This window comes from Notolabrus celidotus, chromosome 8, assembly GCF_009762535.1.
Source record: "Notolabrus celidotus isolate fNotCel1 chromosome 8, fNotCel1.pri, whole genome shotgun sequence".
Lineage (NCBI taxonomy): Eukaryota > Metazoa > Chordata > Actinopteri > Labriformes > Labridae > Notolabrus > Notolabrus celidotus.
The window spans coordinates 9,565,269-9,591,022 of NC_048279.1; the positions used below are offsets into that span (position 1 = coordinate 9,565,269).

At 41.8% G+C, this 25,754-nt stretch overlaps 1 protein-coding gene across 1 annotated transcript in view; it reads right to left on the reverse strand.

The window, feature by feature from the left end:
* Positions 1-21,986, reverse strand: part of LOC117817451 (GDNF family receptor alpha-4-like) — a 37,685-nt gene extending 15,699 nt beyond the window's left edge. The window contains exons 1-6 of the mRNA XM_034690175.1: positions 21,696-21,986; positions 10,157-10,228; positions 8,334-8,688; positions 7,793-7,902; positions 1,811-1,945; positions 767-903 (exon numbers count right to left, since the gene is read on the reverse strand). Coding sequence (XP_034546066.1) covers positions 767-903; positions 1,811-1,945; positions 7,793-7,902; positions 8,334-8,688; positions 10,157-10,228; positions 21,696-21,891 — 1,005 coding nt within the window. The 5' untranslated portion in view covers positions 21,892-21,986. The remainder of the gene's footprint in view (positions 1-766; positions 904-1,810; positions 1,946-7,792; positions 7,903-8,333; positions 8,689-10,156; positions 10,229-21,695) is intronic.
* Positions 21,987-25,754: the final 3,768 nt, after the last annotated feature.

Below are 25,754 nucleotides of genomic sequence, written 5' to 3' on the forward strand. Positions count from 1 at the left end.
TTGTGCTGTGTCTGTATTATTTTTAGTGAAGCTTAGCCAAACTTTGGAATGTTTGTTGCTACCATGAGCCTCTACTTGTGACTTTGTTGACATGCTGCGTCACACGTGACGTAATGTTACACGGATGCAGCAGGTCCTGGAAGGTGAAATAAAACTTTCTGTGGACTGCAGAATTCTTACTGAGGTTTAATCCTGAAACATTTATGTTGCTGTTTGGAACCAAAAAGTGGACACGAAAAAGCACGTTGCTTATCCAATCCACAAATCTAAGAAATTTAGAACCGGTTCATAAGTGGAACCAGTTTTCGGTACCCAAGCCTACTGCAGAGGGGGTCAATTTTACAACATGACTTAATTCATTTTAACAAAGCCTTACCTTCGCGCCATTGTCAGTGTAAGTGTGCACGTTCGGACTTTGTCAAAGAACCCATTTGTTTTAGATCATACAGACTCCTGAAATAATGAACTATCCCTCTACCTACACTTGGTGTGTAGTTGCGTTTACATGTCTGCACAGGGCTTCCACTCTTATGCTGACACAATCAAAAGGAAAATGTGTTTTGAGCTTCTAAAAAAACAAACTAGAAAAGAGCAAAGATGATAAACGAGATGATAAAAGGCTGAGCAATGGAGATGAAACAAATAGAATAATAAAGAACAGAGTGTGTGACAGTGACAAGATGAGCTCTAACCAAAGCTAATAGAAAAGGCCCGGGGATCAAAGTCTCAAAGGTAATTGAAAGTGTGACTGCTGCAGTGTACTCACAATGTTGTTGTGCTCAGGCAGGTGGTTGTTGCTCAGCAGCTCGTCCTCCTGAACCAGCGGGGAGGGTCTGGGAGCCGGAGGGGGGGTGATGTCTGCAGGCAGGGAGCCGGGGCTTCCCATCCAACTGATAGAGTTACCTGCATGGAGACACAGCCTCATCACTACCTCTGTGTGTGCATGTGTGTGCACGTGTGTGTGTTTTCTCGGCCAGCCTGCATGCTGCATCTCAGTGGGCGTGAACCTACATATCTATGTGGCAGCTTTATTGTTGGAGCTGTCGACAGGTTGATAAATCACCGGGCTTTATGGGAAGTGCATTGACGCATCGATCCTGGCTTTAGTGTTTGGACATACAGGCTCAGTGTGTATCGACAGGCTTATTGACAGCTGCTGTGATTGAGTGACAGCTGCAGGGCTCTACCCTCAGGCCCCTCTTCTCGCACGTCTGGAGCCCTGCAGAAGCCTAAAGCTGCAGATCCAGACTGTAAGATGGTTCTGCATGCTGAGGCTGAGGCGAGTATCTGACACATAAAGAGGCAGAGTTCAGTTCATGCTGTGAGCGCCGCTGCAGGAGATCGGCCACCCTGACGGATCCAGCAGACATCACGATGATGAGGTTTTTTATTTATTCTCTTTGAATTGTCCCTCAGAGAATCTTTGATGTTTACTCTGTTTTCTTGATTCTGGTCCTTAGATAAATAAATAAAAACTGAATTTATAAAATTAATATAAATGTTAGAAATTGTTGGTGACATTTTTTTGGTTTGTTTTTAAGATGTGACTGTAACTGCCCCTAACTTTCCCCACATTTTTCATCCAGTCTGACGCAGCAGACAGGGCACGGAAACATCACAACAAAAAAACAAAGATTGAAAAATGTTTTGCAAACCAAAAAATGAGAAATAACCTGATATTGACTGAAACATCATCACTGAATCAATGTAGTTTGAGACTAGACAACAAATCAAATGTCTTCTTTAACCAGCAGTGCACAGATGAAACACTGCATGAACAGAGAAGAACAGGAGAGACATGCAGACTCACGCAGGCAGCTGTTGTGTGTGAACATGCGCTGCACCCTCAGACAGTCCTGCCAATGGTTTCCATTGCCCTCACAGTTACACCACAGAGACACGTCTGCAGAGCTGTTACTGATGTAGTTCGGAGTCATGACGGTTCCTGCAGGTCAGAGAGGGCAAAGATGGGAAAAGTTAGCCTCCTTCAAGTCAATGTACCTTCATGTTTTACTGTAAACTAAATAAATCATCATGAGAGGACTTCAGAGATGTATACACAACAGACACAAATCTAAACCTTGGTCAAAAAGACTGGAAGCCTCTGCAGGATTCTGCAGCATGTTTGAGTTTGGAGTCAGCTAAATTGCGATATGGCACGAAACAAAGAGAGAAAAGTGTTTCACTCCAAACAAGGTTGAAACAAAGCCTGCAGACAAACTGGATCCAGACTCTGTTTTTTTTCTCTAAACCAGCTGAAGGACATTTTGAAACTAGCAGTTAATGTTTTTCTGCTTTTTGCCATCCAAGCACTTTCCAAAGCCAGAAAACACAAGTTATGACTCAAAGTGAAGGCCTGGATGAAGCTGCAGTAACAAACACCAAAGATGTGTGTAACATACTCTCAAAATTAACACTGTTTAAGAAACTAGTGGAAAAACACTGGTTTAAAATCAATACCACTTTAAAGTTGTTGTGTTACGTTTTTGAGCAGGAGTAGACAATTAGCCAAGCTTAGCATTAATAAAAGAAGTAAAGGGAGATAAATAGCCTGGTGTTGTTTAGGGTTAAAAAATACGCTTCAGACTCCTGTGCAGCTCACTAATCAATTTTTTTTTGCTATTTGTTGAGCCTATTAACAGTTTTTACAAGGACACTTTTGGTTATTTTTTCAAAAACTTTTGAGCTTGCATATTCTGCATGTAAAAAAAGCATTCCTTAATCATCAGATGGTTGTCCGTCATATTCAACTAGGAATTCTAGTTGGATGGCTTTTGCTTCAAGAAAAAGTCTTTATTGATCTTCACACCAATGTATAATGTTTAAAAAACTAAAAATATAACTATATTGGCCAACAAAACAGTGAACAAGTTGTGTAACACTGAAAAAAAGAACACATGGAGTTTATTTGTAACAGATTAGTAACAAGAGTAACATGAGTGAGTAAAAAATGGACACTCCAGAGAGGCCAAATCTTCAGAAGTAAAGATGGGATGAGGTTCACCACTCTGTGAGGCTGTGATCTTTGGTCCCTCAGGTGGCATAGCATTTAAAACAGATATGACTCTGTAGTGGAAGTCACTGCATGGGCTCAAAATCCCTTCCAAAACCTTCTGTTTATGAACACAGATCTTCTTGCATCCAAACATGCAGATTAAAAACGGTACCATGCAAAGAGGAAGCCGTATATAAACATGATCCAGAAATGCCAGTGACTTCCCTGGACCTGAGCCCATTAAAGATGGACTAAGGGGAGGCGGAAAACTGTCCTGAGGAAATCAAGGATGCTACATCCCACACTCTAAAGAGCAGAGGGACCACCCGGTTTGTTATCAGCTCACAGTTAAAAAAAAAACAGCATCTGTAATGGTATGGGGTTGTATAAGCGTTCATGGTAAGAGTAGCTTCCAAATCTGTTAAGGCTTCATTAATGCTGAACAAGAAATACAGGTTTTGGAGCAAAATAAGCTGCCATCCAGACAATAACTTTTCAGGGACCACCTTACATGTGACTCATTGGCTGTTTTTGAAACCGCCTACTATACTAGCAGTATATTTTGATTTGGCTAAAATTCAGTATGTAGTATGTAGTAAGGGAACAAGAGCAAAATCTGCAGTATGCCAAAACTCCCCGGATGTCTACTGATTCAGGAAAATGTCACAGTATGCATCAGACCAGTCTGCCTCGCGTACTGTTTCCCACAATGCACAACGCTCATTCCTCTTTTCATTTCCTCTTCTTTTTTTGACAGGGCAACTCAGTTTTTAGGGTTTTAAATCATAAGTGGATGCTAAAGAGGCAGTTTCTCTATCAGCTTCAGCGTTTACTTCTACATTCCAAAACCAAAAACTCAGTGACGTCTGGCCCAGCGTACTGCAGCACAGATCGAACAGAATAGTCATACTACATACCAAATTCAAACGCAGTGTGTAGTAGGCAGTACCTACTGCCTACTACATTAGTAGGTAGTATATAGCAGGCCGTTTCGAAAACAGCCATTGATTTTAGTGAAGGAATCATCCCAGAGCAGAGTCAGGTGTGTGTGCCTGATTGCCCCTGATTTGGAGCAGGTGTGGGAAGTTTATATATACTCTTGGACTCCAGTGCCCTGTGCTGACTCATTAGCTCAAGGTCTGAGGTAGTGAGAGGAGCTCTTCTGTGTTCTCTACGTTGAGTAGCTTGCCTAAGCACCACAAAATCTCTCTGATAATTTGTCCTCTCTGTTCATGTCTCAGTAAGAAAATAGTTTAGTTGAAGTTCAATGAGTCTACTCTTTACTCCAGTCTTGTCATTCTCTTCTAAGGCAACTGTAGTAGCCATTGAGTTTTTTCAAGTGGTTTTCCTGGATCTCCCTCTTGGTTTCCTGTCAGTTGCTCGGCAGTGGTGTTTCAGTTTTTCCCTTATCGTTGTACAGCTTTGTTTAGGTTTTGGAGTCTCTTGGTGTTAGCCTTTTTTATTTTGGGTATTTACTTTAAGATCCCCCGTGGTCTGCACTTGTGTCCCACATCCCCTCATCCTGAGACTTACATATTTCAGTAAGACAATGCCAAACCACATTTTGCACAAGGGGTCTGGTCTGCCTGCAGTCCTTACTACCTACCTTCTATTTGTATCGACAATTTACACAGCGTCCCATCTTTTGGGGGAATTTGGGTTGTTCTACTCGGCTGTGTGAAATACTTGATTCTGATTGGTCAAAACCCCAAAAAATAACAGTGATTCATTCTCATCAGTCAAAGCACTGCCGAGGACAAGCTGATTACACACATTTCCCCTCAGCCTGTTGACACTGTGGTAAAAACGCTAGTGTCATCTCAGGCTGGTCTTGAAAGTGGGGAAATAATGACAGTTAGAGAGCACAGATTGAAGAGTAGCCTGAGGAGCTACTGGACCCCAAATGAGCAGAATAATGTTTGAACTTGACCGTAAAAAGAAATTTTAAGTTTAACGTTGAATCTTCCCGCAAGGAGGCTGATTAGAATCCATTTCCGTGGAGGCACTACTAACCGGAATCAGAAGGACTTCATCAAAGCTGTAAAAAAAAACTTTCTTAAATCAATATTTTGTGTCAACTTGTTCTTGTCTTTGGTTGGTAGCTAAGTAATTGGTAAAATATGTAGTGAACAGATTGTTGAACAAAATAGAATCCCTCTCATGGTGAGACAAGACCCCAACGTAAAGCAGCGGAACCTTGTTGGGGCATTTGATATTTTGAGGAAGTAAAAGTAACCCCCAATATTCACACATAATCAATGCCCCCTTCTGTCATGAAGTGGGTTATGCAGGTTGCATCTTTAAGAGAGCGGAGCCCCGTAGAAAAGTCATCCATCATTGTCAGAGCGAGCAGAAAGCTTTTCTACCCACATCTCTCGTCAGCTGTCATGCATCCTCACTTTCTATCTTTCCCCCCTCCATCTGATCACCTTGTAACACACCACCCGCCTCTGCACCTATTACTCTCCCCTCCAGTCTCCATCCTCTCACAGACTGATTCTAAAAAAAACAAATGACAAAGAATTTTTCATTCTAGTTTCTGGATGGTTTATTTCTATTGGTTGTTTATTTTGAAGTTCTCTTCTTTAAAAAAAATAAAACCCTTTAATGAGTCTCCCTGCTTTCAGATGTTGTTAAAAATCTAAGAAAAAAAGATTTTCATCTGAAGTTATTCAGGATAACTTTCATTTAAGTTAAGACAACAACTCAGAGAAGGAGAAAATGTTGTATATTTCATTTATCTACTTGTTACATCTTATCTGTAACATCTAACACATCATTGTAGTAGTGTCTGTGTTGTTTTAACTCTAAAACTTGAAGCTTGTGAGCATAGCAAAGTCAGAAAATGGACTTGTAAAAATAAGGACAATTCAAGGAGCATGTGAATGCAGGTCTAGACAGTAAGGTGATCTCCATTTATAGTTTTTGCACCAAGATGGTGTACGTTTGAGGTAACATAAACTAAGTACTGAACAATCTCATATCAGCAGGTTTTGGTGTTTTCAAGAAAAAAAACGCAAAAGCAGGTGGAATGAAATCCACCATCATGACATCTAGGCTTTATTTCTCTCAAACAATCTCTTCAAACAATCTGTTCAAGATCAAACATTTACACTGACACAAATCTGCTTGATGCTGCTTAACTAAAGACAATCAGTGTTTAGATTTCCTGACTTCCTAGAATGCATAAGAAATGATGGATCCAGTCTCCATTAAGCAAACAACATTTTAAAAGTTGTCTTCTTCCTCTTTTGTTTAAAGACCTCACAAAGCTTGACTTTTCATTTTTTACTAATCAGCATCATGATGTTGGCTGACAGAAACATCATTTCAGACCAATCAAACATCTTCATAACTGTCTGGGTGAATTGACATGTTAAGCCCTCAGCCAAAAACCTTGGTGTAATTTTTGAGCAGAATTTGTGTTTTAGGAGAAAAAAGTTGTCCAGTTTTGTTTTTATCAGCTCAGAAATATATCAAAAGTAAAGTCCTTAATGTCGGCTAAAGATCTTCAGAAACTCATACATGCTTTTATATCCTCCTATCTTGATTATTGTAATTCTCTGTACACATGTCTCAGTCAAAGTTAATCCTGCGTGTTGATTTTAGGATTCATTTTAAGATTACTTTATTAACTTTTAAAGCAAAACATGGACTTGCCCCTATCTATATCGTTGGAGAGGGAGGCAGTCTGAGATCTTCTGGCTAACTGTTCCAAGATCCCCACTGAAAACCAAAGGGGACAGGGCTTTTTTAGTCTGAGCTCCTTCACTGTGGGACAGCCTGCCGGAGGAGATCAGACTTGCAGAGTCAGTTCCGTGTTTTATTTTGTTACTTCAGACAGATTTTTATAGGAAAAATTGTATTGTGTGATTTTATCAAATTATAATTTAGATTTTTTGGGTCTGTTTTACAAGTCTGTATGCTTTTAAGTTTTTTATTGCTTCATTTTGCTTTACATTCTGTTTTTTTTATTGCCCATTGTGAAGCACTTGGTAACATGTATTGAAAAGTGCAACATAAAAAAAGTACTATTATTGCTTCAGCAAACTTAAGACCCCTTAATTACAATAAAATCTGTTCCTTTTTCAGGTTCATACCACTGAAGTAAGCCAGAGTGAAGTCCCAGTCTAACTTACTATTAACAGTAGAGTGAGACTCACCAGAAACAGGTGAGTTCTTTATATCCTCCTGTTGGGGATGTAATGATCCAAGAAATGACAGCATTTGCTTTGCAGACATCTAGAGTTGTGAATTTGCTTCAAGACATGGTCGCTTCTTAAGTTGCTAATGGATTTTTAACAATGAAGTGATCAGAAAAGAAGGTCTTGGCTGGGAGTTGTTTATCGCTATCTGCTGGATGCATAGAAGTGCCTGAAAATTGGCGATTGTTCCAAGAGGCATCAATAGCTGAATGATAGCCAATGGCTCTAAGATATTACTGTAAGGTTATTGAAATTTTGCTTTTATTTGTCAGTGAATCTTCACGTTTAGATTATTTGTTTTATTTATTTCTGCTTTCTTCATAGCTTTGAATCAATTGAAGTTAATCATCACATTTTCCTTTGCTATTGCCGCACTGACATGTCTCTGTGTTGGATGGGTGTCCATAATTTAAACGCCCAAGGCTTTCTGTTTAAGGATTTCAGTAGCACCCTGCATACAGACTGGATTGTCTGCCAAAATTCCTGGTTGTAGGTAAATTGCTGTCATCTGTTTTTATTAATTCAACTACTCATCTTCCCTCCCCAGATAACCCTGCTCCCCTCTCCCCCCCTTTGCCTCCTCCATCCTTACCAATGAGTCCAGCGTAGGCTCGGAGGCACAGGCCTGCCGAGTCTTTCAGGCAGCCGCTGGCCGTCAGAGGAGATGGCTGGCAGTTGTTGAGGAAATCAGCCAGTCTGGACCTGGCAACAACACAAACAACAAGTCAACATCAAACAGGAGAAATCTGGATGTGTATGTTGGGGTTTTACTACTAATGTTTCTGAAAGATGTGCTGACACATTTAGTTTATGTACACTCAACCTTTTCTTTCCTAATTGTTTTGACCCACTGATGGTTCATCTTTCCTTCCTTATACAGTTCCAGATAGAGTATACGGTGTGTTATTTTGTGCCAACTTCTAACAGCCTTAAACTTGCATCCTGTTTATTTACAGCCAAAACAAAGTCTTTAGGTGAATGAATCTATCGGTAGCAACACCACCTGCATGAAACCCTTCATTCTTTGCAGGATTAATGTCTGCCATGTCTTTACCCTCTAAATGTTTTTGTATATAGAATCAGGTTTCCAGCAGCCTCTCTTTCTCAGATAAATACAGATCATTTCATCTCACCTGCAGAGGTCATCTCTACGACAGAAGCTCTGCTGAACGAGGCAGTTGGGTTGCAGACCCTCCATCTCCTGGTAGGAGCAGGAGGGTACGATTGTTTTCCTCCTTCTCTCCCCACAGAGCGTGTTGGTGCACGGGCAGAACAGCACTCCCAGGCTGTACTCCTCAGGAACCCGCTCCAGGAAGCGCCTCAGGGCTCGGTGGCACTTGTGCTGGTTGCATCGGTTGGTCCCCTGCATCCTTTTTGTGCACGCGAGGACATACTCTGATCGCAGAGACCCACACTTCTCGTACAGGCCGCAGTCCTGTGCTGCCTTCAGGCACTGATTCTCACCATCCAGTTGCATGAAGGATGAGGCTGAAGGATTGAGGAAAAGACAAGTTAGCCAAACACAAAGCAACCATGTGTGGCTTCATGAAGCTAAATCTTACAGCTTCAGGCAGCGGTCATATGAGTGAAATAACAACAGGTGACTTTTCAGATCAGTGACAGTTGTTTAATGTTTGCAACTTTGATTACCATTATCTTACTATGATAGTCATCATAACTCTGCATCAGTTGTTGGATAATTGGGTCTACCCTTACGATAACAGGTTGTGAGTGAGGGTTGGCCTCAGTCCTGAGGGGTACGCTCGTCTATGTATGTCAATGAATAATGGCATTAAAAAGTCAGGACCTTGAACATGACACAGGACTTCCACCAGATCTGTGTCCGGTCGGTCTCCAATCCGCTGTCTGTCAAAACTCACTGGTTGCATTTCTGGAACGCAGCATGGAGCAGGACTGCTCAACAGCTGGAGTCATGTGACCAAGGTTTTCCCGTGGTAATCACTGAATTAACGATTATCCTCCTCCTCTCGTCATCCATGTTGTCTCTATCTGCCTCTGAAAACTTCTGAACTGTCCACTCCAGGCCTGGCTCTGCTCATCATGACAGTTTGTTGTTGTAGTTAAGTGAAAAACGATCTGGCGATAAAACAGTGTTTCATTCTGAAAATTAACCAGATGTTGTTATGTTGTTTTGGTGCCTGACTTCTTGTCCCGCTTGATCTGCTCTGTGCAGATATGGCAAAAATAGAAGTTCTGGCATGCTGGATCAGATATGCAGCCAGAACAGGATGGAGCGGATCCAGCAGGAGTTAACACATGGACTAGAATAGAAACTTATCAGATCCAGCGCAGTGACAGATCGGAGACAGACTGGACACAGATCTGGTGGAATTTGGCCGTGAGACGATCCCACTTTTCAGATGTATTCCAAGGAAAATTAAGGTAGTATATTAGGGTCAATACTGTGATTATACAATAAAAAAACTATGAATGTATAAATGCATAAATCCTGATGCATGAGTCTGTCAATGTCCGTAAGATTGTGTGGTAACCTGACCAGCTGTGGTTACAGGGCCCCATTTTCCACTAACTGTAATGTGGTAGCTTGGTGATGAACTCTAATTATATTTGTTGATTGCCGTTGAAATCCAACTTATAGCAGGTATCATTGTCCTATGAACCTTTACGGTATCCTTATCTGCTCTGAGGCTATAAATAGGCGCTGAAGCAGAGGAGGCAAATAAAAAGAGCAGTGTCCTCAGCTGGTCTGGAGTTATTATGTCTGTATTGACTGATACATATTGATTAACAAGTCCAAGGTTTAGTGATTCATTGAGCTGTTTCACTGTGTATGTCTAGTGAGACGGAGCTATAGAGCCGTCTGTCATTAACTATTCTGTGTGTTACCGTGATGGACACTGACACAAACTACCCAATCATAACAATGAACGCAACAGTGATTCTGTGTGTGCGTGTGTGTCAGAGTGTGTTTTACCTGCCACTAAGGAAGCCATGCGTGTGTCCATTAGCGTGTCATCATAGGGAGAAATTTCCAGTTCATCCTCCCCTGGAAAAAAACAGAGCACAGCGATAAAATAAAATTGGCAAACGGTTGATTACATTTGAAACGGGAGCCAAAGGGGGATGGGGAAACAAATCTACAACCACAAACCACAAATCCACAAACATGAAGGTACAAACATAACCAATACTGGGAAACCGCCAACATAACACCAATATCCAAGGAAAGAAGCCCTGAAATATCTGGAAAGGTGAATACAAATTTAAGCATTTTTATGTAAAAGTTAAGAAACAAATGAAAACTGAATTAATAAAGGGTTAACTAACTCACATAAGGGACTTAAGTTTATGAACCCGAGGCATTGACTATGGTAAAGGGTATAGAAGGCACTACACATTAATAGCAATGAGATTAAGATCCTAAATAAAAGCGTTTTTTTTTTTTAAATCAAATGCTATTTCGTCTGTTTCAGCACACCATAGTTAAGCCGCTGCTTCTTGCTGTCATCTTGGCAACGAAATAACAACACCACTGTGCTTTGGAACGGCTAATTTTACTTTAAAATACTTTACTTTAAAACTTCTAAACAGCTTCAGTGACAAATTCACAGTTTTCCTTTTAACATCTCATTCCTCAGTTTTCAATGACTCATGACAAGTCACTGAAGCAATGGAGTGCTGATGTTTGTTAAGCACTGTATTGAAATGTGCTCCACATTTTGTTATCATTTAAATTAAAATCAATCAATCAATCAATCAGACTTTATTTATAAAGCGCTTTTCATACAATGACATTGTAACACAAAGTGATGTACAAGAAAAACAACTTAAAATAGAATAAATTAAGAAGTAATTATTAATAAATTAAGAGGTCCAGTACAATGACTTAAACCTGAGTTTTGTCCTGGTTGAGCTGTAAAAAGTTCTCTGCCATCCATGACTTAATATCTAAAATACAGTTAAAGTGTGTCAATTGTTCCTGGGTCATCAGGAGGCACGGCGATATAGAGCTGTGTATCATCTGCATAGCTAGGAAAGTTGATGCCGTGCCTCCTGATGACACTTCCGAGGGGTAACCCACTCTTTTCCAGAGATAATTTTCCAGGACATTTTCATTGATTGGTTCGGTTCTGGTACGGTTCTGGCTCGAACTGGTTCGGTTCTGGTTCGGTTCTGGTTCGGTTCTGGGTTCGGTTCTTGTTCGGTTCGGTTCTGATTCAGTTCTGGTTCAGTTCTGGTAGGGTTCTGGTTCGGTTCTGGTTCGGCTCTGGTTCTGTTCTGGTTTCGGTTCTGGTTGCGTTTGATTCTTGTTCTGTTTCCATGAGTTTGGTTCTGGTTCTGTGTGCTTAAGTTTAGTTCTGGTTCTAACCCTAATCGTAACCCTAACCCTAATCCTAACCCTAACCCTAATCCTAACCCTAACCCTAACCCTAATCCTAATCCTAATCCTAACCCTAACCCTAATCCTAACCCTAACCCTAACCCTAATCCCAACCCTAACCCTAACCCCAACCCTAACCCTAACCCTAACCCCAACCCTAACCTGAATCACAACCCTAACCCTAACCCCAACCCTAACCCTAATCACAACCCTAACCCTAATCCTAACCCTAATCCTAACCCTAATCCTAACCCTAATAATAACCCTAATCATAACCCTAACCCTAATCCTAACCCTAATCCTAATCACAACCCTAACCCTAACCCCAACCCTAACCCTAATCACAATCCTAACCCTAATCCTAACCCTAACCCTAACCCCAACCCTAACCTTAATCACAACCCTAACCCCAACCCTAATCGCAACCCTAACCCTAATCCTAACCCTAACCCCAATCACAACCCTAACCCTAACCCTAACCCCAACCCTAACTCCAACCCCAACCCTCACCCTAATCACAACCCTAACCATAACCCTAATCACAACCCTAACCCTAACCCCAACCCTAATCACAACCCTAACCTTAACCCTAACCCTAACCCTAACCCTAATCACAACCCTAACCCTAATCACAACCCTAATCCTAATCACAACCCTAACCATAACCCTAACCCCAACCCTAACCATAACCCTAATCACAACCTTAACCATAACCCTAATCACAACCCTAACCCTAATCACAACCCTAACCCTAATCACAACCCTAACCCTAATCCCAACCCTAACCCTAACCCCAACCCTAACCCTAACCCTAACCCCAACCCTAACCTGAATCACAACCCTAACCCTAACCCCAACCCTAACCCTAATCACAACCCTAACCCTAATCCTAACCCTAATCCTAACCCTAATCCTAACCCTAATAATAACCCTAATCATAACCCTAACCCTAATCCTAACCCTAATCCTAATCACAACCCTAACCCTAACCCCAACCCTAACCCTAATCACGATCCTAACCCTAATCCTAACCCTAACCCTAACCCCAACCCTAACCTTAATCACAACCCTAACCCCAACCCTAATCGCAACCCTAACCCTAATCCTAACCCTAACCCCAATCACAACCCTAACCCTAACCCTAACCCCAACCCTAACTCCAACCCCAACCCTCACCCTAATCACAACCCTAACCATAACCCTAATCACAACCCTAACCCTAACCCCAACCCTAATCACAACCCTAACCTTAACCCTAACCCTAACCCTAACCCTAATCACAACCCTAACCCTAATCACAACCCTAATCCTAATCACAACCCTAACCATAACCCTAACCCCAACCCTAACCATAACCCTAATCACAACCTTAACCATAACCCTAATCACAACCCTAACCCTAATCACAACCCTAACCCTAATCACAACCCTAATCCTAATCACAACCCTAACCCTAACCCTAATCACAACCCTAATCCTAATCACAACCCTAACCCTTACACTAACCCCACCCTAACCCTAAGTGCAACCCTAACCCCAACCCTAACCCTAATCACAACCCTAACCATAACCCTAATCACAACCCTAACCCTAATCACAACCCTAACCCTAATCATAACCCTAATCACAACCCTAACCCTAATCACAACCCTAACCCTAATCACAACCCTAACCCTAATCATAACCCTAATCACAACCCTAACCCTAATCACAACCCTAATCCTAATCACAACCCTAACCCTAATCACAACCCTAATCATAACCCTAATCACAACCCTAACCCTAATCACAACCCTAATCATAACCCTAATCACAACCCTAACCCTAATCATAACCCTAGGATCAGGGTGAGAATGATTTTGTAACAGAATAAATGCACACAATTGGGCAATTATAAGTCTTCTCATAAAAACACTGTACATAAAAGGGTTTTCATCACACAAACCATTAGTTTTTGCAAAGTTAAGGTAAAATATACGGCTACAAAAGATCCTATTAAGAGCCGTTCGGGAGTCGAAAGAGCCGGCTCTCTGAAAAGAGCCCAACTCCCCATCACTAAAGCACATGCTTACGACCATTTGCACTCTTAGTTGCCCTTGGAACTATTTGTATTGTAAAACATATCAATGTAAATACTTCAGACCTGTACCATAGTGATAAACAGTAACACTTGAACAATTTGAATCAAGTAAATCCCACTTGTATACTTTAAAACAGAGGGTCATTTCATTCCTTGTGGACTCAACATGACAGCATTTATACTTTTCAAGTAATTGATCTTAAACGCTTTCAGAAAATTAACAGTAACAAGACTCACATATCCCTTCGAGCCACCAAATGGCATCATAACAATGGTGTATGCTGTTTTGTAAAGACACAGCACAATTTTATGATTTACTAGAAATGTATTCAAATTATTTCATGGACCCCCACGCTATGGTTCGCAGACCCCCAGGGGTCCCAGGACCCCACTTTGAGAACAACTGAGCTAGAGTACGGTAATTGAGCCTAATGTACCATAAAACATAAACAATCTACCCCCGGTTTCTGTGAATGCATGATTATGAAGTGAAGGAGAAAAGATGTGAAAAAAGTTGCGCAGTGTCGCTGTCTTTTCCAGCACAGCGTCCACTCAACTTTCAATGAATGGGGATGTGTTTTGTTAATCGGGTCAGCTCGCACGCAACCATGTTGGAATAATTTTCCAGGACTATATGTGATTTTCCAGGACATTTTACTTTTTCTCGCATTTTCCAGGTGTTTTCCAGTACTAGAAAACTGGTCAACTGTTTTCCAGGTTTTCCAGGTTTTCCAGGACGTGTGGGAACCCTGTAAAAACAGTTGGGCCTAAAATTGAACCCTGGGGAACCCCACAATTAATTTTGTAACTTTTTGATGTATGTTTACCCATGCTGACATAAAATTCTTTGTTAGTGAGATAGGATTCAAACCAGTTAAAAACAGTGCCAGAGATGCCAATAAAATTGTGAAGTCTGTTTAAAAGAATTGTGTGGTCAACAGTGTCAAAGGCTGCACTAAGGTCAAGCAGCACAAGAACCGAGGGCATCCTTTGATCCATGTTGGACCTCAGATCACTTAAAACTTTGACCAGTGCAGTCTCAGTGCTGTGATTTGTGTGACAACTAGATTTCACCAATGTTAAAAGAGTTCATAAAATCATTTAGCTGATTAAAAACAAGCTTTTCTAAAATCTTACTTAAAAATGGCAGATTAGAGACTGGCCTGTAATTATCAAGCATGGATGAATCCAGATTGTTTCTCTTCAGAAGAGGTTTAACCATGGCAGTCTTAAAAGCAGCGGGGAAAACACCCATCTGAAGAGAATAATTAAAAATGTTTAATAACTCAGGATAAAAATGGCTATAAACTGTTTTAAAATAGGATGTTGGGATTGGATCTGAAAGACAGGTTGCTGGGCTAAGTTTGGAAATAACTTTGCCAAGCATGTCAGCATCAACCAGGACAAACTTCTCCAGTGTTTCCACATTTAAAAACAAAGACTCTGGGGTTTTAACCTTCCTTGGGTGGCTGTGAGAGAGATTTTGCCGGATGGACTCTATTTTACCTGTGAGGTGGACTGCAAAATCTTCACATGCTGCGTCTGAATATACACTGCACTGTTGATTAAAAGCAGAATTAATTCAACCGTCGATTGTTGAGAACAGGATTTTTGTGTTATTGCGGTTGTCATTTATCAGCTTTGAGAAATGATCTTTTCCTGCTTGTTTTACTGCTTTGTTGTAGATATTCATTCTTTTCTTAAAAATTTGACAATTAACTGTTAGTTTATTCTTTCTTCACCTTCTTTACTGCTACTCGACAGTTTCTTTTCAGTTGGATTATATCTTTGTTTCTCCAGGGTCGCGTTGGATTTGTTCTTTTATCTTTTCTAAAAGAATGTGTAAAAATGTAATTAGGTGGTGAAGCTTCCAGCAGGGTTGCAGGTCCATCAGTGCTGAGCCAGGTTTCTGTTAAAAACATAAAATCAATATTGTCCTCTAAAATCAGGTCGTTAATGAGAAATGTTTTGTTTGAGAGAGACCTGGTGTTCAAGAGTGCCATGTGCAGTGTTCTGGGTGAAGTTGTTCAATGTGTTGGAGTAGCAGATGGTGTTTTATGTGTGAGAATGGGTCTGAGGTTTCTTAAATTAGCCCCTGCTGGCAGTTCTGTGTTGTGTTCCATGTGCTGTCTTTTAGTGATGATGGTGGGAATTGATGAGTTATTGGATGGATCAGGGGGTCCGAGTCCAGTAAAGCATGTAGTACTGTTAAAAGTGGAACTAAAATCGTAGTGACTAGGACCTGGGGGACATCAATCAGAGACGGGCTGGTCAGCAGGTGCGGGCTTGTTGTGGTGTGCAGTGGGTGTGTCAGGGACGTGCTGCTTACCGTATGCCAAGTTAACGGACAGCAGACGGCTACCTGCTCTGTTCAGATGAAGCCTGTCTGCCCCGAACAAATGCCTCCTGTCCCAGAAAAGATTAAAATTGTCCACGAAGCCCATGTTGTGGGACCCACAGACCGAAGAGAGCCAGGTGTTGAGGCTGGGCAGCCTGCTGAACCACCCTATACCTCGGCCGCAGGTGGGGGTGGGGCCAGAGATGATGACTTTGATGTCAAACTATTTGACCGTGCTGAAAAGGGTGAGGAAGTCCCGTTTAAGAAGTTCGGACTGCTGTTTGGGGATGTCGTTGGTTCCTGTGTGGATGATGACTTTTTCAGCAGTAGGATGGTATTTCAGGATTTTTGGAATTTCTTCCGTAATGCCCTGCACAGTTGCACCTGGGAACGGTATGGTGAGAGCCCCCTTCACTCTTACGTTCCTTACCATGGAGTCCCCGATGATGAGGGTTGATGGAGGAGCTGTGTGGTCGCCGCGGAGGCCGCGCTGTGGACGGGTGGTGGTGGCTGGGAAGTGTCGCAGCGGGTAACTGGTCTCCTTACCAGCGGAGGGACACCTCGCTGCCTCTGGATGGATGATACTTCCCGAGCTTCTCCTCATCACGGCCTCTTTTAGCAGCCTGCGGCGGAAGAAGACCTGCTGGCTTTCGTTGAAAGCTCAGGGGAGCGTTTTACTAGAGGAGGAAAGTCCTGCTTGCTCAGGATGTCAAACCTGTTGCTCAGCGGGAGATCCTGGGGTGGAGAAATGGTGACATCAAGCTGTTTCCTGGTACCGGGCTCATGCCTCCGCGCGGGAGTTTCTCCCGATCCCGGACCCTGCCCAGGGCCGCGTCTGACAGGACGAGGGGTGAACTGCACACAACCAGGTTGTGAAGAACGTGCCCATTGTTGGTGATCTTGTTGATCATAGGATATATTCCCTTTCTTTTTATTGTGGTACTCCACAACAGTCCAGGGGTCCATGTGAAGTGGGGTAGAACTCACCGGAGCCTTGGGTTTAGCCCCGAGCCGTAGCCAGCGGTCCTCTGGAGCCTTACCTGGGGCAGGAAGAGGAGCAGCGGCGTGAGCAACAGCCGGCGGTGTGGACGCTGTGGCCGGTGAGGATTGTGTCAATGTACTTCTCGGCTTCTTGGATTTTGAAGAGTGTGGATATTCTTTGCTCAAAATCGAGGACTTTCTGGCCAAGACTGACACAGCTCTGGCAACTAGAAGGTGAGGTAAGTGGAGCCATGTTTACCTGAGCGTATGCCCGGTTTGTTTCTCCAATAACCAATTATCCAGGGAGTTGATTATTGAAACCCCAAGTGCAGTAAAATGTATCGTTAAAAGCTATTGGAGTCTAAAAAGCGCAGCGTAAAAACAGTTGCGTAAAACCGGTTAAAAGTTAGTTAAAAATCTGTTCACCACAGAGCACTTGGCGGCCGAGACGCAACGCCAACGCATGCGCAGACAGTACGCTCTTATCACTCAATATGGAGGCAAGAAAGTAGAAATGACTCTTAAATTTTGATAATAAATATATGATAATAAACCCTAGATTTTACAGAACAAGCACTTTGAAGCTGTCTCTTTCCTCTAATGGATTGTTAGCACTTGTTATAGCCACATTTGTATCGGTGTATTGCGTGTGGAATGTGTCATTTTGTTTGTTTCACTTCCTTGTTGACACAGAAGGTGGCGGGTGTTTCAAGGTATAAGTAGAAGAAGACACTATTAGCGGCAGGTGAGCTGCCTACCGGGCGAAAGCAAACAGTTTTTGACCTTCATAGTTACGTTACATCAGTGAGCCTGTTGATTATTGTGCAAGTTATGTGTGGATATAAGTGCATGTAGTTCGACAGAACTTTATTGTCTAGTGTGTGTAAAAAAAAAAGTTTGATTATCAATGCATGGAGTGTGGACCGGATCGTTTATTGATTTATTCGCAAAGCAAAACGAGGACACGCGTTAACTCAGTAAGTCCAGGCCAAGCAGCCCCTCTGTGGCTTATTGATTTGTCGACTGGCGAAATGAAGTCACTACAGCACTAAACAGAAATAAAATCATTCCTGTGAGTGAATTACATGTAAAGTCAATGTAAAGACGCAAGTAGACAAGTGCTCTTGTCGGGAATTACGTAAATTATATGGCACGAATTATATGCATATTATTTGTTTCCTTTGTGATAGCCAATCAGCGTGTAGATCCTCCTGTGACATATAATGTGACGTACGTACCGGCAGAGACAAATTGATTGAATTTCCTGTGTAGCTTCCCTGAACTCTGTGACACCACCAACTTTTTCAGGAATAAACAGGAGCTCAGGAAAGTGAGTGAGGAGGTTGGATTATCTGGTAAGTTGTGAAAACCTTTGTCTCTCACTTGATTCCAGCTATCAATTGAACTAGGCAATTAGCACTGCCCCCTGTGCTTTGTGGGCATTCGCGTACACAAGATTTTGATGCGCCTATTGAGCGAGTTATTCACAGTGGTTACATACAAAACACTCACACTTGTGTTGGCGCAAATAACGGGATCGTTTATGTTTGGTGTTAATGCGGGATAAGTCATAGTTTCAGACCACCAAGGTGTAGCAGTGCAGAATTCATTAGAACGATAAATATAAAAGTCCAGATCATAGAGTAAATTTTATTGCATTAATTTGATTCCCAGATCAAGCAATTGCTAATAATTGATTTACATTGTTAATATGGACTTATATAAAATAATTGAATTTAAAACATACAATTAAAACTAGTTAACCATTGAAATTCTGCTGTCAGTTAAGATTAAATAGAGTAAGTGTTTAACAGCCCTGATATTTTAATTTTGCCTCCATAAAAAGGTATCAAACCAGCTGGTTTAGTGTTCCAGCTGTAAGAACACAGTAAACAACCTGCTGCTGCTCCTTTGTTGTTTGAATCTCATTAATGTGTCTAAACGAGGGTTCAATGAGGTAGATATGAATGCAAACTCATGTCAGAGTGATTTCATGTAACTGCAGACAGCTTTTGTCCACTTGTAAAACCCATCAGCAGAGCCCTGATTGACTAGTGGACAAGCCGTTTGTTCCTTCAAATTATTTAAACACACTCCAAAGAACAAACTCAATCAAGAATGTAATGGCATGTAAAGTGTTTATGTATGTAAATCCTATTCTGGGCTATATATTTATGGTAATGACACGCTAGAGCAGTCTAGCAGCATTGGGAACTGAAGAGTGTGTAATTACACTAATGCTCGACTGACTAATAGGCCACAGGGGAGGACGGGTCCTCTGGCTAGTGTTAGCTCACTTACTGATGCACACATCACACCAGCACTCCCGATACACCTCTGTTACCCTGAGAGGGAGTGTGTGTGTGTGTGTGTGTGTGTGTGTGTGTGTGTGTGTGTGTGTGTGTGTGTGTGTGTGTGTGTGTGTGTGTGTGTGTTTTCAGACTCAGGTCTTTGGGACTGAAACTCACTTCTGCTTTGTCTTGTTCAGAGTAATGATGATAATAAGGATACAGTAGAACCAGGTTTGTGTGGAAAGTTTTGAGAGAGGGAGACTCAAAATTGCATTTTTTTTAACAAGGCATCCTCAACTGTTTCTTTACTGTGCTGCCAAAGCAATGATCATAGATTGTTTTTTTTTTGTCCTGAAACATTTTCAATCATCCCCCCTATGAAAATCTTTCAGCCAAGAATCTCCAGATCAGCGCAAAGCTTATTTGGTCCATCAGTATGACAAAGTAACAAAGTTACCATGCGGTCATGTGGTAAACTCCAGGTAGAACCTAGGTGCTCTTGAAGAATAAAGTGACAGTCAAAAATGGGGGAAGCCATGGAGGCAGTCTTCAAGATTCAAGATAATGGGAGATTTGATATTATTGGGAGGTTTGGTATCAGACCTGTATAGGTCCAGGAGCTGGAAAATTCAGGCATTGTGCAACTGTTACCAGGTTATGAGAATCAGATATATTAGAACTTCCCAGGAGTTATTACTTACTTTACTGTCATTCCACAAAACATCAGAGATGTAGGCGGAAAGGAAGTAAGAGCATGGCTCATTTAAAAGAACACAGACATAAAGGATGAGTGGATAAATATATAGAAACAGTGATTCAATAGAATACTAGATACTAAAAATGCCAGCACAGTCATGAATAAATAATATTGCACATTTTCCGAGCAGCTTGTTGCAGCACAGTCAGCGGAGAGTTGTTTTGTTAAGCAGTGTAATAGCAGTGGGCTAGAAGCTTTTTCTGAACCTGACAGTGCTGCTGCACAACCTCCTGTATCTCTTACCTAAAGGCAAGAGGGAGAACAGTCTGTGACGGAGTGGGTGGAGTCTCTTAGGATGCTGGTTGTTTTAGCCAGTAGGCGTTTTTGGGCCAGGTCCTCAACTCTTCTCAGGGCTTTTCTGTCTGAGGAGGTGGAGCTCTTCTACCAGAGAGACATGCTGCTCGTCACCACGCTCTCTATGGTACCCTTGTAGAAGGTGGTGAGGATGGGTGGACTGAGGTTGTGTCCCTTCAGCTGGCGCAAGAAATGTATGCGCTGGTGAGCCTTTTTCACCAGAGTGGAGGTGTGCATTTATCAGGACAGGTTGTTAGCCACATGAACCCCCAGGAACTAAGATCTCTGCCCAGCCTCCACAGCGTTCCATGGATGTAGATCGGGGTATGAATGGGCCTTTTCTTCCTGAAGTCTATGAACATTTCCTAGACATTCAGTACCAGGTTGTTGTTGTTCGTGCACCAGTCAACAAGAAACTCCACCTCCTCTCTGTATGCATACTCCTGGTTGTTCTGGATTAGGCCCACCACAGTTGTGTCATCAGCGTACATAATGATGTGATTTGTACTCCACTTCACAACAAGCCCCGATGAAGACTTTGTGAGGGTAGAAGCCGGTAGCCGTTTTTTTTTTCCTGATACAGTTTTTAAACATCATGCCCTGACGTTTTTTAATCCTATTCCTTGACTCAAGCTACTGTGCCTGAAGACAGCCTCCATGGCTTCCCACCTTTTTTTACAGTACAACAAAGTACCATTATAGCACCCTCATATTAGTAATTCAGCAGACTGAGTATAGACTGTTGGCTCATTTTCGACACACCCACGCACATCACAGACACACCTGTAATCACCACTTTGTTCATCCAAGAATCTTCCAGGTGCATCCGTGCAGCAAGAACATTTTCCCAACAGGTTTCATAAAACAAGATTTTTCAAGAAGCTTGAGAGTTTTTCTTGTAAATTAGTGTTTTCAAACAATCAAATTTAAAGCACTATTTAAACAATTTGAAGTGCTCGTTCTGAAAAGCATGCCTCAAAGTGATACAGGAAGTTTCTGACCACATTTTCAAACCACAACAATGATCTGAAGTGATGGCAAAAAGCCTCACAGAGCTGAGCTGACCTGTATAGGTGGTGATAAGTCTCTGTGGGTTCACAGAAGTAACCTCTTTCACATTCAAAGAAATTATTTGAGCCTTTGGTTTTATGAATATTTAATTCAATGCACCTCTAAGCTCTTTGATAAACCTTCACCCTGTCCATAATGTGCTTCACCCTTCTTTAAATCCATGAAACTTCACCCCTAACCTCAACCAAACCTCCAGCTGAAGGGAACTGATCCAAGGTTTCCAGATTAACCAACCGACAGATTTGCATGCACTCACACACACACACACACACACACACACACACACACACACACACACACACACACACACCCTGACTGACCTGGCAGCAGACGAACCCTCCAGTATATGCGCAGACACTGCTCCTCTTTGCGAAGGCCGCGCTGACACTTGCAGGCCAGCAGAGCGGGATGTCTGGCCAGTAGGGCATCCTGTCTCTCCAGACACTCTGCAGCCACCTGCTCACCCAGCTGAGACACGGCAGCGTCGGCCGCACACAGCTCCAAACCCCGGTACATCGCTTCGCACCGAGGGTCCACTGAGCAAACCCGATGAGCTTCAACACAGTCGGTGGGGGAGGGCGGGTAAGGGAAGAGGGGTGCTGAGGACGGCAACACACCTAAGAGAGGACAAAAGAGTCAAAGGTAAAACATCACGTTAGTTTACACACTGAACACATTAGTTGTAGGAAACACGGATAGCTTTATAATATCAGGAGACCTAACAGTCAGATCGGGAACTAAATAACTGTTTATTGAAGCCCTTTGGATGGTAATTCAGCTGCCTTTAACAACCATTAGATACCAAATAAGGCTACAGCTGCAAACTCAGAGTGTATTTAACTGAGGAGGGCTGTGTTACACTTCCAAATTATTTAAGAAATAAAAAGTTACCCTATAAAGTCACGAGTTGCCATTACCATTTCAATTGCATCTCTTATGTAAAGTAATTTCACAAATGTTTATAACCTAGCAGCGACCACCATTTTTCAGAATGAAGGCACTCCAAAAAATGCAGTTCCTCGAGTGTCCACTGGACTCCAAAAGCTAAGACATCCCCATCAGAGCCCATATTGGAATGCTGTTTTTTAAAACAGAAGTAAACATGTTTAAAAATCAGTTCAGTCAGGACCACAATTGTCACAATAATTTATTATTTGCATGCAATAAGTTATATTTGGCAGTATGGCTCGGTTCTGGGAGCTCCCTGCCCTGCCACCTGCCTACGTGGAATTCCAAAGCCTTAGGTGGGGAGAGCACACCCCTCTCTTTCTCATGCATACATGAAAAGCCAAGGCAGGGAGAGCAGCAGCAAAGACCCCCTTTGTTACAGAACAGACACTGGTAAAATCAGAGACAGCAGAAAAGGAAGAGCTGGGTGGAGGTGGGTTTGGAAGTGGTTTGCAGAAAGCAGCAAGAGTAGGCAGGCTGAAGCAGTTCAAATAGATTGCAATTTTTGCTATTTGTCAATTGGATGCCCAAATGTTATCAGCCAAGCCGTCAGCTGATAAGGGCTGGCTTTAAGAGCAGCTCTGTGGGCCGACGTTGACATCGTGGCCTGCCTGAACTAATGCTATGCTACATTTTTGGCCTCGGCAGTTCTTTTTTTATTTGTAATAACAGTAAGGTGGTTAATTTTTTTAATAACAACTCATCTTTTCAAGATCAAGACTTGTCAATAATATGTCATCATTTTGGACATGGCTAATGTGGCACCACCCATGGAATCTCTGAGGGGAGGATTCACTAAGAATGGATTGCGACCCCTAATCGCGTTGAGTTGTACATATTTCTCCCCACTATGAGATCCATCTCAAGGTCTAAATCACAAAGCCTGTTGCACTTATGATATTCAATCACAAACAGACACAAAGTTTTGCAGCACCATGCAGCTTGCTTTTGTTGTGCATATTAACATTTCATGAAATACAACAAGTATTTATGAAAATAACCCACATTGGCATGTTTTTTTGATCCCACAGACTCCGTTTATCTTGAGATTACTGATATTCCCAATCTATATTTTTCTAGGTGTCAGCATTCAAATGCAGGCATCTAAAGGGAGTATAGGAAGGAGATATGTTTTGGTAATCATCTCAAACCACCTTCTGAATGGTCTGTAAATATGCCCCCATAAAGCCAATGAAATAGTGAGGGATAACTTCTCTTCAGTTAAGCTCATTGGGTGTGTGTGTGTGTGTGTGTGTGTGTGTGTGTGTGTGTGTGTGTGTGTGTGTGTGTGTGTGTGTGTGTGTGTGTGTTAGAGACACAGCTTGTACAGAAAGGCTTTATATGTTTGTGCATCTATTTGCAGTGAAAACAGATTCCCCACTTCACACTGTAGTCTGTCCTCAAAGTGAAACCATAGACGAACATTTATTCTGAGACTGAATTTTCCAGCTAAAGGCCTCACTGTACTTAAACGCAGTATTTCTACAAAGCCTACGATGAAGAGTGTGACCTCTAAATCATGCATAAGAGGAAGAAACACACATGATAACGAAAGACCAAAACAATTCAAATGTAAGTACTAAAAAGACAACAGTCTGAAGTCATGGCTCTATGTCTTTATGAGAATGTTGTGATTGTTATTTTGTAGAGGCCTAAGGTTCATGTGAGGGATAATGTGCAATCACCCTCATCATCACCCCCTCAGAGCCATAAACAAGCTGACACAAAATATTAATCATGTTATTGATTTAAAGATGATTGAATAATACAGTTTTAAAAAAAAAGCCCTCTGATTCCACGATTGGTAACACTTCCTTGACAACGGACTCTTATCAACCTCCTTGAAACGTGAACCTATTTGAAACCTATGTGAAACATTTTAATCCAGTCAAGTTCAAACTATGAATGCAAATTCAAAGTTTTCTCCATTACAAATCTTCTGAAAAACCAAATGCATTTAACTGATGGTATTGCACTGCTACAGAACATGAAGAGAAAACAAAGAATAAATTAAAAATAAAATGTTCTTATTGAGGAAAATAAACATGTTCACATGGCCGGGTGTTACGATCACTTTGGTGGCTCAATGTCTGTATTCGAGTGCATCCTGAAAATTAATGTCTCAATACTCAATTAATTGTTCACATCTTGAGTTCAAACATGATTCTGCTTATTTGTTCTTATTCACTTTAAATTGCTCATAGAAACTAACAGTTTGCCACATTGTCAACAGGCAGAGGTGAAATATGCCAGCCCCAATTCCATGGACTGATTTGATTAGATATGGGTGTAATCCACTTGCCCGTGGCATCCCTCTTGCTGTTGAGAGTTAATCACTGATGTGTTGAGGTTCTGACTAATCAGAATCAAGTATCATACACAGCTGAGTAATACGGTTTATTAATTGAGCTTTAACCAACGATATAGACCAGGGCCCAGATGTTCAAAGAGTTAAATCTGAGTAAGAACGATTTGGATTTTGGAACCGACTTTTTGCACTCAAGGATGGATTGGATCAAACTTATCCAAACACAGCCAGTTGTTCCTAATTAGATGGTACACCTACAATGCCCATATAAGAGCATGATACTGCAGGGTCATGTGCACACACAGAAATTACACAGGGTCACAAAGAGAAGTAGAGAGAGCCAATAAAAGTTGCCTTCATTTACTTATTAACAAAAACCTTCTGACACAGTAGGTGGCGGTATTCTATCTGCTCTCACATACAGGGAAGAACGAGCCGTAATGAGGTGACGAGAGAACACACCGATGTGGATGTCTTTCACAGTTCCAGAGAAGGACAACATTATTGCAACTTGCAGAGAGGAGGAAAAAAGTCCTAAAGTTTTAACACTGCGAATCTTATGAGTCCAATGAAAAGTTATCATCATGACAAAACTGTATCAAAGAAATACAGAGTAGCAGTAGCCGCAGCAAGTATAAGTAGCTAAAAATTGTGTGTCCTGTAGTGCCGATTTGAGAGCTGCAGAAAGTTTAGCAGAGACAACCCAAAGCTAAGCAATCAATGACACAATCAGTGACTTTACAGTACTTGATGACCCAGCTAATGGCGTGTTTGGCACAGTATCCTGAGTAGCTGCTACTCAGCCCTACTTCCTCTGTATTATGTGATCTCTACACACATTCACAGGCTGATTCAACCACGTAAGTGACATAAGTTTAAGCACAGACATGAACTTCTGACTTTGTTGTGAAAATGTTTGGTGAGACGGCCCCATGATAGCATATCTGTATCAGCCATCAGGAGCAGGCTGTAAGCGGTTATTGGTATCAGCTTAAAAAAATCCATATTATGCCTCCTCATTTAAAAGTATCTGTAGTTGAAACTCAGTCTGATTTGTTGGTTGATTTTACTCATACAGTGAATGCTGTGAAGAGAAAAGGACACACACCAGATGATGTGAAAT